The 19,704-nt window shown below is 42.7% G+C and overlaps 1 protein-coding gene across 1 annotated transcript in view; it reads left to right on the top strand.

Annotated features, from left to right (window-relative positions):
* FZL (FZO-like protein) overlaps positions 1-19,704 on the top strand; it is an 80,160-nt gene that overhangs the window by 3,968 nt on the left and 56,488 nt on the right. The window contains exon 3 of the mRNA XM_086799057.1: positions 14,246-14,314. Coding sequence (XP_086655183.1) covers positions 14,246-14,314 — 69 coding nt within the window. The remainder of the gene's footprint in view (positions 1-14,245; positions 14,315-19,704) is intronic.

Genomic DNA, 19,704 nt, shown 5'->3' on the forward strand with positions numbered 1-19,704 from the left:
CAACCCATAGGTGAGGAGTGGACTCCGTAGGCAGAGGACTGATCAACAAGAACGATCAAGGAATGATCATAAAATGAGGAGGGTAGCATGTATATACACTCCTACATGAGCTGGCCGACTGTTAAATTGACGAGAAGTAAACTCGCCTTCTTTGTTGGCTTGTAATGTCAAGGCAGAGTGTCCTGACTGCTTCTTCGCCAAGGTTCTCCATGTTTGGAATTTGTCGAAAGTTTCATCTTTGGACTTGAGAAAATAGGCCTAGGTATACCAGCTAAAATCATCAACCAAGAGAAAAACATAACTGGTAGAACCAAGAGACAGAATGTGCATCGGGCCGCACAAATCCACATGAACCAATTCCAGAGCTGCCGTAGCTCGTCGTGTAGCTTTCTTTGGAAAGGCCTCCCCATGTTTTCCTTTAAGATGAGTGATAAGGGCCCTCACGTGTGCCAACATCTAGTAAATCCATCCACGAGCTGCTCCCGAAAAGCCTTCCGCAAGGCCTCCAAATGAAGATGTCCAAATCTAGCATGCCAGAGATCCCCTGTGCGGGTACCTATGTGAGAGTAAAGAGCCGTGAGTTTTTAGAGGCCATGGTCCTCGATGCCTTGCCAAAGGATCTTGTCACTGAGAGGGTCCCGAATGATCACCGAGTCCTACAAAAATTCCACCTTAGTGCCCAATTTGAAAATCTCATGTGCAGAAAGGAGATGAAATCCTAAAGCTGGCACATATAGCACTCTCGAGGTGTACTTCCTTCCTTTGCCATTCGAAATGAGAGGCATTGTCCCTTTGCCAAGAATGGGGACAATAGAGTTATCTCCAATGGCAACTTTGCCGTGGCATCGCTACAGTTCTTCAAGCCAATCCTTGCGATAAGTCATATGCTGTGTGGCACCGCTAAATCCACCGGCATTGTCGCCACAAGTGCCCTTGTTTGGAGCAATAATCACAAACCTTCTAGTTGCCAGAAGAATTAGAAGTTGAAGATCCCCTTGGCTTTGCATCCTTGGAGTCCTTAGAATCCTTCGAAGGAGGTGCCCCACCATTGCCTTTGTTAGGCTGCCCTCCTCTCTGTCCAATGAAAGCCTGGTTACCGTTCTGGAAATGCCCCCCATAAACACCAGAAAAGCCACCAATAGGAGATGATATATGCTAACACTTGATGCTAATCCATAATAGATAGTACAATGGCTAGGCTAAAACTGGCCAATGTAGCATCATTTCTGTAAACAGAAGGGCAACTGTACACGAAAAATCTTATCAATCATGAAATCTGAAAATACACATAAGCATGCCAGATAAAACCAGATGACAAATCTGCACAGTACACCACACTAGGGGCCAGAAGATGGGCTGACCCCCCCCCCCTCCCCCTTTATGGTTAGATTCCCAAAAAGGAATCTGCTTCCAATACAACTTTGCGGGTGCTCAGGGTTCACCACTGGCTGCACCTGTTTCTACCAATACAATATGAAAACAAGAAAACATAACATAAACTGAATTTACTAACAATTCTCAGCACAAGTGAGCATTCCTGGCATCAAGCACATGCAGGACAACTATGGACAGCCCATAGCACTCCCACATCAGCCCAGGACAACTCAACATCATCGTCTTCTTCGTGTTTGGCGCATAGAGCAAGTCGACCAGCCTTCAATGGCTGTTTACATCAGTCGATCAGCCCCCAGTAGCCACAGAAAGATGCAACCAGCAGCAGTACACAAGCCTGCAAGCCCCCGGTCCGAAGGAAAACTCTCCAGATGCACTCGCCCAGCTCTTCCTCTCTGTTTTTATGATCTGTCCAGCCTTTGTTCAAGCTGTAAATCAGCCGGCCAGCAATGGAGAACATGTAGAAGGGGTCAGCCAGCACCTCCCATGCACCATCTGTTAGGTTTTTGTCGTGGTAGAAGTCTGTAAACAGCCTGTAGAAGCAGTCGACCAGCTCCCATGCACTAGGAAAAGCAGGCGCCTCACATAAAAGTGGAGTCTTACTCAAGATTAGAGCTCCTTCGTCAATTTTAGCTTGACACCAATGTTATTGTTGTAAGCAAGGAGGCTTTTCTACTGAGTGCATCTTCTACCACATTTTCTTTCCGTGGCCGGTACTTAATGTCAAAATCAAATTCCTATAGGGTCTGCATCCACCTTCTTTGACACATGTTGAGATCCCTTTGGGTGAAGATCCACTTCAAACTTTGATGATCTGTCTCATCAGGGTGAATCTCTATCCCAAGAGATAATGTCTCCACAACTTTAGAGCATAAACTACTGAGAGAAACTCCAAGTCATGGACATCATAATTTCTCTCATGCATTCTAAGTTTTTTAGATTCATAGGCTACTGCATGACCTTCCTGCATAAGTGCACCTCCTAGGGCAAAACCATTAGCATCTGTCACTCGCTTTTTAGGTCCTGAAGGGGGCACGTACTTGAAGGAGGTTCAAATATTGTCCAGTGCCCAGCTTTTGGCCGCCACGTGTATTAAATAAGTCCTGCTCGATGTGTAGTCACTTATAAGTTGTCCGGTCACTTATAAGTGAGTGTGAACCTGCACCAATAATTATTAGCATATGTGAACTCATAAAGCTGTAAATTGAGTTTTTGGGGGATACTTACCACCTGCAAAACACATGACCACATGTCAGTCCCAAACAGGTGTGCACATACACGTCCACAGGGTGCCCAGGCATTTCCGGCCCCATGGACAACGCATGCAGAAATCTCAGGCATTGTCCAGGCAAACAAAACAAGTCATCCAAAGATAAAATCAAAGTCATGCACACACATGAGTGCAGCTAGATCGGAAGAAACACCCATCTGCTCAGTTGTATTCAATAAAATGTCTAGGGCTCATGATCCTTCTGAAACCTTCCGAGAACATAAATACAAAAGATCTCCAGGATAGCTAGTCCTATACATAACACTTGAGCAAATCAAGCATAGCTGAATTTGCAATTTCACTCTGACCATCCATTTGAGGATGATAAGATGATGAAAAACTCAGCTTTGTGCCCATATTAAACAATGCCTGCCAAAATAAACTGGTAGTCCGAGGATCTCTATCCCCCACAATAGACTCGGGCATGCCATGATGTTTGAAAATTTGAGCTAAGAATAACTTTGCCATGTGCTCTGGCTTGATTGTTTTCCTCACAGGAATAAAGCGTGCTTGCTTTCTAAAACAATCTATAATAGTCCATATAGCATCATTTTCATGTGCCGATTTCGGCAAATCCATAATGAAATCCATAGCAATGCTTTCCCATGGTTCCTGTGGAATGGGTAAGGGCTGAAGCAAACCAGGTGTCTTGTGTCTGCCAAACTTGACTTTCTGACACACTATGCACTCTCGCACATAAGCTTCAATATCCTTGCGTAGAGCTGGCCAAAAGAAATATCTTTCCAAAGCCTGTGTAGTAGCCAGAATACCACAATAACCAGCATATGGTGGACCTCGATGACAAGCATATGGCGGAGCATGACAGTCTTCCATAACCTTTTGGCGTAATTCACGCACTACACAAATACGATTCTGCATCATTAGAAACCCATCTCTAATCGAATAAGATGAGACAGCAGTACCATTATTCAAATCAGCCCAAATAAGCTGAAAATCTGTGTCCAAAGCATACATATCTCGCATCCCTGATAAGTCCTGACGATAGGCGGTAGTTACGGCATGCATTTGAGGCCTGCATGACAAAGCATCTGCCACCAAATTCTTCTTTCCTGGGGTATGCGAAATCTGAAAATGAAACATGGACAAGAAGTTTGCCCACCTTAGATGCTTTTCCGAGAGTTTAGGCTGTGTAAGAAAGTGCCGTAAACTCTGGTGATCTGTTTTTACCATAAATTCAGTCCCCAAAAGATAATGATTCCATGTTTGAAGAGCATGAATAACGGCTAACAACTCTTTCTCATAAACCTGCAAATACAATTCCGCATGTTGCAAGTGGCGGCTTTCAAAAGCCACTGCATGTCCCTTTTGGTTCAAAATAGCCCCCAAACAATCTCCACATGCATCACACTCGACCACAAAAGGTCTATGGAAATCTGGAATAATAAGAACAGGCCTTGATATGATGGCATCCTTCAACTTTTGAAAAGCTGTCTTTTCGGGATCCGATCAACAGAATGTTACTTTCTTCTTCGTTAGATCATGTAACGACGAAGCTAAGAAAGCAAAGTGTCGAATAAATCAGCGGTAATAAGAGCATAAACCAATAAAGCTCCTAACTTGATTCACATTCTGCAGTTCTGGTCAATCCTTGATGGCTTGAATCTTTGCGGGATCCATGAGTACTCCATCTTTGGAGACAATATGCCCTAAATAGTGAATTTTTGACAAGAAGAAGTCACTCTTCTTCCCATTGATGAAAAGTTTATGTTTCCTTAACTCTTCAAAAACAATGGCAAGATGCTCTTTATATTCAGCCTCACTCTTTGAAAAAATGATAATATCATCAAAGAAAGTTCCTGTGAACTTGTGGTGAGGTCTAACAATTTTTTCCATCATTCTATTGAAAGTGGCGGGAGCATTCGTGAGTCCAAATGGCACAATCAAATACTCATATAATCCAAATGATGTTCGAAAAGCCGTTTTGTGCACATCTTGAGGTCCCACTCGAATATGATGGTAGCCACTCGAATATGATGGTAGCCACTCTTAAGATCAATGCGACTGAAACAAGCAGCTCCCTCAAGTTTATCAAGAATATCATCGATTCGAGGAATCGAAAACCTGTTCTTGATAGTAATCTTGTTAAGGGCCCTATAATCAACACACATTCTGTATGTTCCATCCTTTTTCTGCACAAGTAAAATTGGAGAACAATAAGGCAAAGAATTTGGCCTTATCAACCCCTTCTCAAGCAAATCATTTACTTGAATCATGATTTTCCCCTGTTAGGCATAACTCACCCTATAAGGAGGTTGGTTAGGAGGAGAGCTCCTAGGGATTATGTCAATTCAACGATCCTCTGGCCTCTCTGGGGGTAACCCTGGTAGTGAATCAGCAAAACAATCAGCATATTGACTTAAGAAATCAATCTTGTCTTGATCTACGGGAGTTACAGCATCATGCTCAACATTATCACGTACAAAGACCAAGTAAGAACAAACTGATTTCTTTATTGCCTTTGAAATAGATATATGGCTTACAACGGGTATGGTACTCCTGGTAGGACCCACATCAATACAAACTTCCCTACCCCTATGAGTAAACATAACTTTCTTTTCTTTGTGCAAAATCTTGGAATTCAAATGATAATGCCAACTTCCAAGGCATCCCAAGTATCACATCACATCCCGTAAGTGGTGCCACGAGGAAGTCTTCATGATCCAAATATCCCTGTATCTGTATACGAAGCTTCCCAATGATGGGAGTGACCTTAACTTCCTTGCCCTCAAAGGCAGCATCTGCATGAAAGTCCATGCCCAATTCCTCGAGCTTTAACCCAAGAGGAGTAGCCATCTGTATGGATATGAAGTTATCTGTTGAGGCATTATCAAAAAGGAATAAAGCTGTTTGGTCCTTTAACTTCCCCCAAGCTTTGCATAAGATTCTGCTCTTTGGTTCATGTGCAGTGTTACCCTGAACATCGGGTATAACATTCACACTCGGTTTGGCATCCTGCACATTATTCTTTTTGAGATTTTGGGGGCATTGAGCTTTATGTGATCTTTGCTCCCACATGTGAAGCACTTTCCCTCTCTCATGCAATCAAGAATATGCTGTCTGGACAGCTTAGGATCATCCTTTTTACCCCCCGGCTTCTTTTTTGAGCCCCCTTTTGCATCCTTGGACTCATTAGGCATAAACTTAGGTGGCTGTCCACCCTTTTTTTGCTCATTTCTAGCTCTGAATTTTCCCTTGTATGAGCTGAATTCTTGTCTTTTTGACGCTCCCTCGCCATGCAACTCAGAAATAGTGGCCAAGTATATAAGCTCCTCTAAGGTGTTGTGGGGATACACTGCAAGGCTCTTATGAATGATTCGTTTCAGCCCTGACTCAAACTTTCTTTTCTTCTTGTCCTCACTAATCGTCAATTGCCTGCAAATAGTGCCAATTTCTGCAAAATCCCCAAATTTCTAGTGCATTTATGCACCAAATCTGCTAAAATCAATGCCAATGTGTGCCAATGTTGCAATTGCAAGCTCAATGGTGAAAAGCCCCAAATTTCAATAGGCAGATCTGAGATTTTAACAGGTCAAAAATTTGCAAATCCCACAAACCTGAAATCTTGGAGTTGCAGAGCTGGGCAGCATGTGCAATAGGCAGGTAGATCTGAGGCAGGGGCGTGCAGATCTGAGGCGGCGGTACCGGGGCGGCGCCAGATCTGAAGTGGATTAGCACCGTATAGGCGCTGGCGGGCAGGCGACGGGCGGCGTACGATGCAGGCGGCGACAGTTGCGAACATAGATTTGTTGGGCGACACAGATTTGAGCGGCGGCGGATAGCAACGGTACTTAGCACAGAGAGTACAGGCAGATCCAACTAGAGAGATAGTGTGGCGTGTCTAAAGTATGCAATAGGCTGAAGCTCAAGGCTGAAGGGCTGCAGGGGGCAAACCCTAACCCTAATGTTGGGGGCAGCAGGGTGTAACCTAACCCTAACTAGGCTTTGATACCAATGTTGGGTAGGAGAGTAGCTAGCCTGCACACACACACACACACACACACAACCTCAAGCACAGAGAAACGTGAGAGTGCTAGAAAAGATGTACTCACTAAGGATATGAGAAATGAAAGTACAAGTGAGTACTAAAAAGCCTAGGGCTAAGTGCCCAACACACATAAGTGTGTTCACACGGGAAAAAACCTATGTCCAGTCACAGGGAAAAAGTGCCCGTGAGTAAGCTGGGTTCACACTTGAACTAGCTGGCAGTGGACATGACCAACACTTCTTTGATGACATTTTGGTGTTTTCGAAAAATGAGGAAGAACACAACATGCACTTGAGAGTGGTCTTTAAAGAGTTGAGGAAACACGAGTGAATTCTTTCTTTCAGAGATTCACTATCTTGGTCACATAGTGTCTAAAGATGGCACATGAATGATCCTGCAAAGATCTACAAAGATCCAAGCCATTAAGGATTGGCCGGAACTCAAATCTATCCATGAGATACATAGATTCCTTGGTCTATGTTCATACTACAGGAGTTTCATATTTCACTTTGCAATGATTACTTCGCCAATGCTTACATTGGTATTGAATATGTGAAATATACTCGGTAGGATGTACTCATAATGTAGATAGAAAAAGCATTTGAAAATATGGGGTTTGGGCCTAAGATGAGAATATTATTTATTGGCTTTATGAAGGAGGCACTTGTCGATGTATATTACACGAGGGTCTTTTGGATACTTGGTCTCTAGGCAAATCAGTGCGACAAGGTTGCCCCCTCAGTGCATTGCTCTATGCAATAGCCACTCATCTCATGCTCTTATTAATGGACAAACTGCTTGTAGAGAACATGCTACATGGCATATAGATTTCGGATGTAAATCACTTTGTTAGCCAAGCTTATGCAGATGACTCATTTTTCTTTCCAAGGAATACTCAAGATGATGTTAAAATATTCATGGATGCTCTCGATCTTTATGGTCTCGTAGCAGGTTTGAAAAATTAATTTCCAAGCTTCTACCGCTTAAGCATTGTGATTGGCACTCTATTCTTTCATGGGGGCAGATAATCTCACCAGAACAGATAGTCAAACATTTTGGGTATTCTCTTGGCAAGAATGTCTCTCGGAAGCGAGAACAACAGTGAGTGTTGGACAAGCTGAATTTCAAACTTCAATATTGGAAATTATCTACCTGGCCGTTGCATATTAGTTTGAAAATGCAAACCGTTTTAATGGCGTATATTCAATTTTTTTTGGCTCTTGTTCTGTGGTCTTCAGTAGATTTGGATAGTTTCATGTTTATAGCATTAGCATGTTTGTGGCATACCAAGGTGGTTAGAAAACCCATTAGGCTACTCAAAAAGCATTTGGTCTGTACTCCAAGAATGCATTGTGGCCTCAATATACTGAATTTACACTTTCATGCTATTGCTAGGAAAGCTTCTCTTCTTTTGAGTTTCTTGGAGCGAAAACAACCTCGGAGTTTAATGTTATCAAGTCTTGTTGTAGCAATGAAAACTCCAACCTTTGGGCGTTGGATGATTACTCATGTTGAGGTTATATTTGGATGCTTAGATGGGCGCATTCCTAGATGCCCATTTTCCGCAAAATTGATTCAAGACTGGCAGACTCTGATGGCTCAAATGAAATGGTCTGGTAGACTGCTTGATCAAGGAAACTCCCTTCGCAAAGAGAGCATTCATTGGAGTTGTGCATTTTAGCAACCTCTGGCTCTTTTACAGTCGAGATAGGCTTATTTTCTACCAAAGCAGTCAGATATGTTGAAGATGTGGTGAATGATAGGGACTATGTACTTTCTTTTTTCACAAGCTATGACACTTTACGATCTAGGTCTACATCACAGATCGATATGGCGAACCATACTTCTTTATGGCATGATTTTCAGCCTGTACCTCTAGAATTGAGTCATAGCTTGAAAGATTGGATATTGGTGTAGGCTGTTGTGTGGTGCCCTTTCACAATCTGACTACAGCTAGTGTGTACAAATTGCTTCTTCCTCTACCTTGGATAGAGGCTCATGGAAATACACTACGGCACATTAACAAGCCTTCTGGTTGGTGGAGGGTGTCTCTTTCGAGAGTTATTATATATAGAGTGGCTCTGAATACAGACAAGATTCATCATCATCTTATTAGAGTGTTGAGAGTGAAGAAGTGCAACATAAGTGAGCTGTTGACGATGGAAAAGCTCCTATAGAATGCAGATTGACAACATAAACGCTTGGCTGGATATTCAAATGCAATCAAAGATAAACACTGGATTAAAGAAGCCCAATGCGTGGTTGAGGAAGTCCAAGCCAAACTTGAACCTAATGTGTTGGAAGGTTGTCCTTCCAGCTACCACATGTGCATTAAATATCCCATAAATCCTAGCATAAGGTTCCCAATCCTTAGAGCATAAAGGGTAAAAAAAGACCCTTGGCCTCTCTCATCCCTCTAACACACCCTTTGGTGTGAGTGGGTGCTCGGGATAGGAGGGAGAGAGCCTCAGACCCATAAGAGTAAATTACCCCTCAAACAGAAAGTCTTCTTCTGGAGATGCTGTCATTGGTGCTTAACTGGTTGGTAATTTTCTGGCTGAAAGACGTATTGCTCCTGCATCTTGTAGAAGGTGTTCACATCTATAAGAGACAAGTCTGTCATCTTCTATGGTCTTGCTCCTATTCCTGTGCTCTTCTAGAGAGATTGTCAAGACACCTTCGTGTGAGATTTATGGCCAGATCTTTTGGCAATTTTTTTTTGGTTATTTGGCAACATTTCCCTCACTTTGCCAGAATTTAATACTTTCATTGCAATGTCCATATACTAGGTTTTGGGTCCTATTGTCCATTTATCATGCAAGAAATTAGTTGATCTTTGCCACACAAGATATTCCCTGTTTTGCTTTTTTCAGGAGATCTCTCCTTTTCTCTCTTCGGGATTCTTTTGACCTTGGAGATCTTCCCTTGCACCAGCAACAAGTGTTCTTTGATTGCTTTTGAATTTTAGCTGTCTCAAAATTGGATAGTTGGGCTTGTAACTTACCTCATGTTTTATTTCGATTGTGGGTTTTCTCCTCCACTTGGAGGTTTCCCACTAGTAATATAACGTATTACAAAAGAAAAGAAGTATGTATCACGAGTCAAAAGGCTCCGATTCGCTTCAGTTTTTGCCAATTTCGAACCAGCCATGGGAAAGCATTGTTACGGATTTTATCATGGATTTGCCTTGTACACATAATCGCAATGATGCAATCTATTGTGGAGAGGTTTAGTAAGCAAACACACTTCTTGCTTGTTAGAAAGACCATAAAAGCTAAGCATACGGTCAGAATGTTTATGTCATAGGTGTTTAAGCATCATGATATGCCCAAGTCAATTGTGGGGACCATAGATCCCATGACATTGAGTCTCTTTTGGAGAGCTCTTTTTGGTGAATTTTTCATCAGCTATTTTCCTTAAACAGATGGACAAAGTGAAGCTGCAAATTCAGGCGTGTTGGATTTGCTTAAATGCTATATGGTTGATCAAATTTTTTTTGGGAGAAGTATTTGCCTCTTGTGGAATTTTCATACAACACAGTGCATGCTTCTATAAAAAAGGCTCCATTTGAGATCATGTATGGCAAAGTGGTATTGCCACCCATCCTTTGCACAAAGGATGAAACTTTTGCCACCAATGAATTTGTCGAAGACCTTGATATTACCTTTGCACAGGTGTGGACAGCCATTGAGCATTCCCAAGAGAAGCATAAAAAGAATGTAAATAAGCATAGAAGGCAATTGGATATCAAAGAAAATGATTGGGTATTGCTAAAATTCGAGAAAGCCAGACTTAGAAAGAGGCCTAGAAAAGAGGGGATGTGTCCTAAGCTCTCCACTAGGTACTATGGACCATTCAAAGTCATTGAGCAGATCAATGAAGTGGCTTTTTGATTAGCTTTCCAAATTATTGGAAAATTCACAATGCATTCCATGTAATCCTCTTGCGCAAGTACGTGGGACCTGAGTCTACAGAGCCTATTATGGAAGATCCACTGGAAGTCGATGAGCTCTAAGAGGTGTTACAACTTGAGTAAATTGCGTTTCATAAGGAGCGTAAGCTTGCTGGTGGCAAACTTCAGAGACGCTACCTTGTGAAGTTATAGAACTATTCACCTATGGATGTAAAGTGGATGAAAGAAGTATACTTTCAGGAGTATCCACAGCTCCTAGTAGCATACTTGGAAGCTTTCCGATTGCGGTCAACTATTTAGAAGCCGGGGAGGATGTCACCATTTGGGAACTCTCTACGCTTTCAACCTGTGAACGAGCTTTGGACCTATGGACGAGTTCCATAGTGCACATGATGCCTTATGGCAAGGGACTTATGTCTACGCCAAGGGTCATGTGAATTGGCACCTCATGGCAGGGGACTTATGTCTATGCCAAGGGCCAATAGGCTGGATATGTGATGATGGAGATTTCTGTCCATGCCCATATTTAGAGTACGGTATTGCGGTTGGCTCAAGGTTAATTCTGAGTGTTAGGAGGCAATAGGTTCATACTTTGATTTGTTAGGTCTTCCCTTTACTGGATAGAAACATGACTCTGCAAGAGCATCTGCATATGGATTGAGATTAGCCATTCCTTCAAAGAGAAACCTCTAATGTCATGTAAGAAAACACACCATGTGATGTAACACAATTCAAATTCACACTATGAGGATCAAACGTAAATTGAAGCATTGCTTATTCAGTAGATGATAAGAAAACAATTCTGTTTGCCTTTGAGTCGACTACAAATGATGGCGCCATCCTTCGGCAATGCATTTGTTACATGCGCGGAAGCCTTCTTCCATGATCCAACCCCAAGCCTGATTATGGAATTCTTGTAGATGCTTAAGGAAATGATTAGAGAGAGAGAGAGAGAGAGAGAGAGAGAGAGAGAGAGAGAGAGATGGCTGTTGGTATTCAATATATTACTATGTTACAAAAAGATGTACGACTCTACAACTTCATGAGGCCTTTGGCTTGATCTAAGCCCAAAAGAGGGACTAGATGATGTGTGCAAATGATGTCTAATGCTTATATATGCCTAGGGGGAGGAGGTCAGCCAACAGAAAGGCTATCCGCCTGTTATATATCCATGATTGAGGAAAAACAGCATTAAATGCTGGCGGTTGTTCACAGAAGGGGCCCTTGATGCTGTTCACGCTGTCAACCGTGCCCATATTGCTGCCGACTGCTCATAAGACCTTGTAATATGCTTGCTAATGCCCTAAATGCTGTCTGAACCAAGGAATATACTGAATATGCTGAGTTTTGTGCCATGGCACAGGTGTGCACGTGACATCCCCTCCTGCTAAACTTGTTGACTCGGAGGACAATTTGTCATCCTTCCTTCCTCCTTGGATTACTAACTTGACTTACTGTTTCGATTGCTACATTTTGACACTCTGATTGAACACCAGCATCTATTCCAGTGCTGTCCCCATTCCCGCTATTCCTTTCCCTTAACACAGTGGCGGGTCACTTGCTGGAACTGATCATGCCTGTTGCTAGGCCTTTGGAAGTGATCTAAGAGAGTGATGTATTGGTTCTGAGTACATACTCCCAAAGAATGCCTTCCTCTAGCTTCGCCTATTTGCAGACCACTCCATCTGCTACCTTGGTTGCATTCTTGTAATGGATCTATGCACCTTCTTGGGACTATGCTTAGTGGCTTAGCGTGAATGCTCTAATACCAATGTTGCATGCGCGGAAGCCTTCTTCTGTGATCCAACCCTATGCCTGATTATGGAACACCTGTGGATGCTTAAGGAAATGATTAGACAGAGAAGAGAGAGAGAGAGAGAGAGAGAGAGAGAGAGTGAGAGATGGCTGTTGGTATTCAATATATTACTATGCTACAAAAAGATGTATGACTTTACAACTTCATGAGGCCTTTGGCTTGACCTAAGCCCAAAAGAGGGACTAGATGATGTGTGCAAATGATGTCTAATGCTTATATATGCCGAGTAGGTCAACCAACAGAAAGGTTGTCGGCCTGTTTATATATCCATTATTGAGGAAAAACAGCATTGAATGCTGGCGCTTGTTCACAGGAGGGGCCCTTGATGCTGTTCATGCTGTCGACTATGCCCATATTGCTGCCGGCTGCTCATAAGACCCTGTAATATGCTTGCTAATGCCCTAAATGCTGTCTAAACCAGGTAATATGCTGAGTTTTATGGCATGGTACGGGTGTGCATGTGACAACATTCTTAAGGGGAAAAACTAGGGTTGGATACTTGCTTCAACAAGATGTGATATTTGAATGACCTGTAGAATGAACGAGGGATTACAGTGCCTCTATATGAATGACTTGTAGAATGAGTGAGGGATTACTAGGCCTTTATATGAATCCGTTGGGAATTGAGGAGCCGATCCATATGGCTAGCTCATATCACTAATATTTCTCATAAGACACCTACGTTGCTGGCTGCCACTACCATCCCTGGTTACACATGATCTCATTCGGTGTCCAAACCAAGATGTCGGGTCCAAACCAGGATACCGGGTGCCTGACTGCTCATACATGGCTACTTTGCATAAAGGGGACGTACGAACTAGAGTGGGTCAAAAACCGCATTACAATGTGAATGGCAATTGAATCTCGGATAAGGGATTCTTGTGTTCTCTAAACCTAATCTACATCCACATTCTTGGCCATTTAAGGTTTCCTATGTCTCGACCTGGCACACACTTGAATGTGTATGGATGCCAATGGAGCATAGCTGCTTGTGGCAAGATACTAGGGATTGGGGAGTGAGGTCCTTCGTGATGGAAGCTGTGGATTCAACTCCTAACATGTTTGAAATTGATTTCATCTGCACGAATGTTGTTGTAAATTTGGCAAGCATTGCCCATGGAGCTTGTATGTAAAATTCCTTGATAATACAAATCATATTACAAGGGGGATTGGTCCTTTGCAACCCTATTGAAGTGTCATTTCAATTTTCAGCATTGCTATCTTGTTTTGTGTTGTGCCAAATCACCTTGTTTACGAGATTGTGCTCAACCCGACCGGAATTAGAGGGAGAATTGGTTTCTAATAGAGTCATACAATAGATTGGAACAAGCTTCAATGGAAGCCCTTACATTGTATCCTAACTATCCTAGGATGCTCTTTTAAGAGCAAAGGAAGTAGACTCTTAGTTGAAGAGTAAAGTAGGGAACATATCATGTGCATATCGTGGTTGATAATGCAAGCAATCATAGTTTCATCAAGTGGAGACCTTACATGCGGTTGAACTCCTTGCAATGGCATGTCAAGAATAAAGGAAGTAAATGGACAGATCACATATCCATTGATATCTTGAGGAGATGATTGACCTTTTAATGCATAAAGCACAAATAAATAGTAACAGTCTGAAGTAAATGGACAGAACACATCCATTGATACCTTGAGGAGATGATTGATCTTTTATTGCATAAAGCACAAATAAATAGCAAAAGTTTGAAGGAAAGGACTTCTTGCAATCACAACACAACAGCATCACTATCTGCAAGCAGAAGGAATCAAAGTTTTTGGTATAATTTTTGACATTGATCATGCACATACATCTAATAGGAGAGATGTTCTGGTTTTTACCTACAGATGGAGGAGGTTTCACTGCTGATCGATGCAGTTGCTCAACTGGACGAGCCATTTTTGCTGATGGTTGTGGTATGTATTGTGGTTCTACTGGTTTTGTTGGACATGTTATGAGCAATAGGTTGTTTCGGGGTGTTTTAATTATCAATAGCCTTAGAAGTTAAGCAATGCAAAATGTTTCTTTTAATCAATTTGGATGCCTCTAGGGAACTTAATTCTTGCTTAACCATGTGCCATAATCATTAAATGCTTTCATTAGTGGAAACATGTCTGTATGTAGCTCATCAAAACAGGTTGCTTCTTGGGGATGATTGACATGTTCCAGTGGCTGTCATTTTTAGCTTATAATCATGTGTCCCAATAAAAAAGGTTGATTGCTTCTTGAATGCACATTAAGCTTGCATTAGCTTCAGTGCATTTTACTGGGGTTATTTTGAGGATCAAGCGAGATGGCGGGAAGGAAAAGCAGACAGACGGGACTATGAGGAAGCCCAACGCAAGCTTGAAGAAGACCGGCATTAGGCTGAACTCGCCGCTCGGAATCACCAACGAAATCTCGATCGAGAGGGAATGTTACTTGAATACCAATGGGAAAAGGAGGCCTTGTATATGAAATATCAGCACCGCTCTTTAATTTCCTCACCCGTAGGTGCCACTAGCAAGAATCACGCGACAAAGCTGAGATCCTCAAGACAAAGTCCACGTGGTGGCTTCCCACCGCACGCGTGAGACGGTCACTTAGTGGCAGCATTGGTCTAGTATTCATACAGACCACATCACAGGTGTCACAGCTTTTCGCTGGGATACCTTTGTCCATGACCTTAAGACCAGATTTTTCCCTCTCCAGTATTTGACCAACCTGGCAGATGAGTTCTATGGACTCAGATAGAACGGGTCACCCGTGCTTCAGTTTTCCGGTAAGGTTATAACTTTAGCACAACAGTTAGGGTTATTTGAGCAGGCCAAAATGGATGAATTCATTCGTGGATTGGATCTTAACACGCGTTCACAGTTCATAACTTTGAACCCAACAGATATGATTGGGCTTTGACTCTGGCTCAAAATGAAGAAAAGAAGATGAACGGAGGCAAGCCTAAGCCATCTCAGTCTAGTATCAAACCCCAGCAACAGCAATTTGCTTTGCAGTCGGGGAAAGGTAATGTGTCTTCTAAAGACGCTAAGAAGGATGTCAATTCTAGCTCTAGTCAGGGGGTAAGAAGAATAAGGAATTCAAACCTAAGAAAACTGCTGAGAAAAAGGCTGAAGTAGGCGTCACTGGAGGCTATCTTCCTCTAGAGGAGCAAAGAAAGTACCAGTCAGAGAATATATATTTTTTCTGTCATACCATTGGGCATGGTAAGAAGGATTGCCAGAAATGGCAAACGGAGCAAGCCTCCAAACCACCTTCTTCCACAGGTGTCACAACATCTCCTACTCCTCCAGCCCTGCCTACTACTACCAACGCAGTTCAGCTTTTATCTTCTATTTATCCTATGCCATCCATGATATTTGATGCTAAGGAGGAGGGTGAGAATGATGCTGCACAGAAAAGCCTGACCCGAACTTATGGCTAAGCCAGGGACCGCCAGTTTGTAGTCCTCTTTGACATGGGCAGTTCTGAGGACGCCATCTCTTCCCATTTGGCTACCAAATGAGCTGTACATTAGTGCCTTATCATTTGGATGTGGACGGGTTCACACCTGGTCTTCGCACCCACATATCTCAAAAGGCATAACAATTTTCCTTTGTAGTTCAAAAGGCCTCATTCCAACAAGTTTTTCGTTAGTATGAGCCTATTCTCGATTGGGGGTAGGATACTTTTACTATTTGTAAAGGTTTTCTGAGCCCGTCATGATTCATGGGGATAGAAGCATACTTGGCATTCCGTTGATTTCTCATCTCCAGGTCCGACGAGCTATCTGGAAGGGAGAGAAAGGAGCATTGATTTATGTTCGTGATGAGATATCCTCTATCTCTTCGATAGCAGCTATCTTATCTTCATCCCTAGTCTCACAGTTAGTAGACCTCCTGTCTAGACACCACAACATTATGCTTAGAGACAATCTCCCGCCCAGTCTTCTCCCATCCCGTCTTGAGGACCATCATATCTATTTGGTCCCTGGATTAGAACCTCCTGGCAGCTTTCCCTATCATCTTTCCAAGAATTTAGAGGGCGAGCTAGAAAAGCAGTTATTTGAACTTCTCCGAGCTAGATTCGTTCGGCCATCTTCCTCACCGTTTGCTGCACGCATTCTATTTTTCCAAAAGAAGGACAAGTCTGCACGCCTTTGTGTAGATTACAGGGCATTAAACAAATTCACCATTAAGAATAAGTTTTCTATGCCAAGGATTAAGTACATTTGGAGTGTTTAGATGGTGCAAAATTTTTCACTAAGATCGACCTCAAGAGTGGTTACCATTAGGTCTGTATTTTTGAAGCTAACATTCCAAAAACAGCTTTCCAGACAGAGCGTGATCACTATGAGTTCGTAGTCATGCCCTTTGGGATTACCAATGCACCCGCAACCTTTTAAAAAATGATGTCCAAGATTTTTGAAGTCTTCATTGGTAATGTGTTTTCATATTTCTTGATGACATCCTTATATTCTCAGCCACTGCGGAGCAGCATGAGAAAGATGTGGAGAAAGTCTGGAAATTTTGCAAGATAATGGGTTCTACATAAATGCCAAAAAGTCTATCTTCGACGTTTCAGAGGTTTAATACTTGGGCTATATCATGGGTTCCACTGGGACTCGATTTCACCCCTCAAAGGCTCGAGAGATCTTGGATTGGGACATCCCTTAGCTGCCCAAGAGATTTTTTCTTTCGTAGGTCTTTGCCAAGCCTACAATACGCATGTTCACCAGTTTTCCAACCTTACAGCATCTCTCACCGACTTGCTCAAGGGGGTGAAAACTTGTAGACAAAAAGTCACAGTTATATGCAAGGCACTTGATGCATTCCGTGCACTCGAGAAAGCAGCCTTAGAAGCACCTGTTCTGAAGTTAACATCTTGGGATGAACCTTTCGAGGTCATTATTACTGATGCTAGCAATGTAGCCATAGGTGCAATTCTTCAGTAGGACTAGATCCGTGGCCTACTACAGTAGAAAGTTGGATGTTTGTTCTCTTGAGGCTAACAAAACGACGGAAGCATTTTCCGAAATCATTGAGTCAGTTAAAGGCCGGTTGACCAAAGCAGTGGAAGCTTATAGCAGACAAGCAAATAAATCGAGAGACGAGATGTCCACTTCAAGGAAGGGGATTGGGTCCATTTGCGCATCATGGATCAGAGATTGAAACAAGTAGGCAAACGCTGACCCAAGCTTTCTTTCCGTAGTTTTGGACTCTTTCCTATAGTTAAAAAGTTAAGTGATGTTTCCATGAAATTGAAGTTGCCTAACAGTTGGACAATGCATGATGTTTTCCATGTTTCTTGGCTAAAACCATATGTTGGACCAGAAGTGTTTGATGTTTGAGATGATCAGCAGCCAGACGTGGTAGCCGAATCAGAGATCATTGAGCGTGAGTAGATCCTTCTTCATCGTTGGAAGCATGGTTCCGGTTGTGGATTCCATCAATTCTATAAGAAGTTCTGAGATCGAGATATCCACAAAGCAGTTTGGTTGGACAAAGAGTTCTTTCAAGAGTACCCCCAGTTATTGTCAGACTACGTGGAAGCCATGAACCTACCGCCAAGCTAAGGAAGAGGAAATGTCACATGCACTCTGCACTGTAGTGCATGGTGACAAGATGGCTCATTATCAGTGCAACACTATATAGCAGTAGAAACCTTAAGGATTTGATATTTGTCGTACGCCGTGACCCCATTGTAATCTTCAGTCCTGGATATGTCAGGCACGAGCTACGCAGCTCATTCCTCAGTCTTAGTCAGTCAGTCAATCAAGTCCCTTAACCCACTTGGAGAGAATCATTTATGCATATAGAGTTAGTAGAAGCCTTAGGGTTTGCATCAGAACATGGTTGCATATTGCATATCATTCATCCCATATGCACATAGACCACATAGACCACTGCAGAAGCCTTGGAGTATCATCTAGTATTTTTACCATATTTTACAACATTTATTTCAGCATTATCCAATTATTCTAGTAGTGTAGCATATTATGTAGTACTTGGCAAGCTTCACAGCCAGCCGACCAGCAGCCAAGTTCATATAAATAGCATAGCTAGCATTCCATCATATCATTCATCATCAATTGGAGCAAGCATTTCAGTCCTACAACACTAGGAGCATCATCGCTTGTACCTGCAGCCTCCCATCAGATAAACTCAGCATCTTAGCATTCAGCCAGCAACCTTGCTTCATCCACCTTGCGTTTTCAGCATACAACAGAATTCAGCAGTCATACATCTCATTGTTTTGCTACAGCCACTTTGGTGAAAGTAAAAGGTAGCATTCTCATTCATTCATAGTGCATAACACAGCCTAGAAACAGTCCCAATTAGCCCCTTCTATCAGCATTAGATTTGCAGCCTTCCTACATTCCATTGGAAGAGTGCATAGGCTTGAGATCAGTCATCATTGGTGCTTCTACAGCCGTGTACAGTTCAGCCCGACTCTTGGACTTTCAAAGGTCTTGAGTTTGGCTTATTTACAATTCCAAGTTAGTCCTTCATTCATTGTCTTAAAAGATAATAAAGCAAATACCCCTAGCAATAGGAGGGGGCCCTTCAGTGGGTAATTTGGGACCCAATAAGGTGTACAAATCTCTCTCTCTCTCTCTCTTAGTTATGTGGCTTACTATGAGATACGGGGGAGATTCCATTGCCTCTTCTGAGGGGGATTCGAACCACTCACACAGGTGATACAGTTTGAGGATCAGAGGTGCTTGGGCATGTACTTGATGGAGCTCAAATGACACAGGGATGTTGTGTTGAGGCAGCATGCTGAGAGACAGCCTCGGCTCCGACAAGACACCTCACAGAGAGCCATCACAAATTTCTTTGTGGTACATACATCCACATCGAAATCCACTGCCCACAACAATTCCTCTACTATGACATCAGAGCCCACCACCCGTACCCACGCTTTAGCTCCATGTCCCAGAGGAGTTCTTAGTGAGAGAGCTTGATCCATTGTGCGAGCCAGACGTCCTCGACCCAGAGCTGCAGGACCCTCCACCACAGAGACGGATTCGTGAGGTTCTCCGCCGACATGTCACGCTCCCATCACAGAGGCCTGACATTCACTCCACCATCAGATCTGTTCTGGCCGAGGCGGGTATCGTCATTAGCCCATCACAACATATCTCACTCTACACATGATCATCTGCTGATCGCATGTACTGTCAGATGTTTTCATTTTACTTTTTCTTTCAGTTTTCCATGGCTCAGTCTATCCATGGTACCATTGTATTACTTTTGGTCATATAGGCCCTTGGGGTCTTCCGTAGACATTAATATAACTTTCTTTCTTTCTTTCTTTCTCTCTCTCATAT

This window comes from Cibotium barometz, chromosome 1 (assembly GCF_041138505.1).
Source record: "Cibotium barometz isolate CiBa-2024 chromosome 1, ASM4113850v1, whole genome shotgun sequence".
Lineage (NCBI taxonomy): Eukaryota > Viridiplantae > Streptophyta > Polypodiopsida > Cyatheales > Cibotiaceae > Cibotium > Cibotium barometz.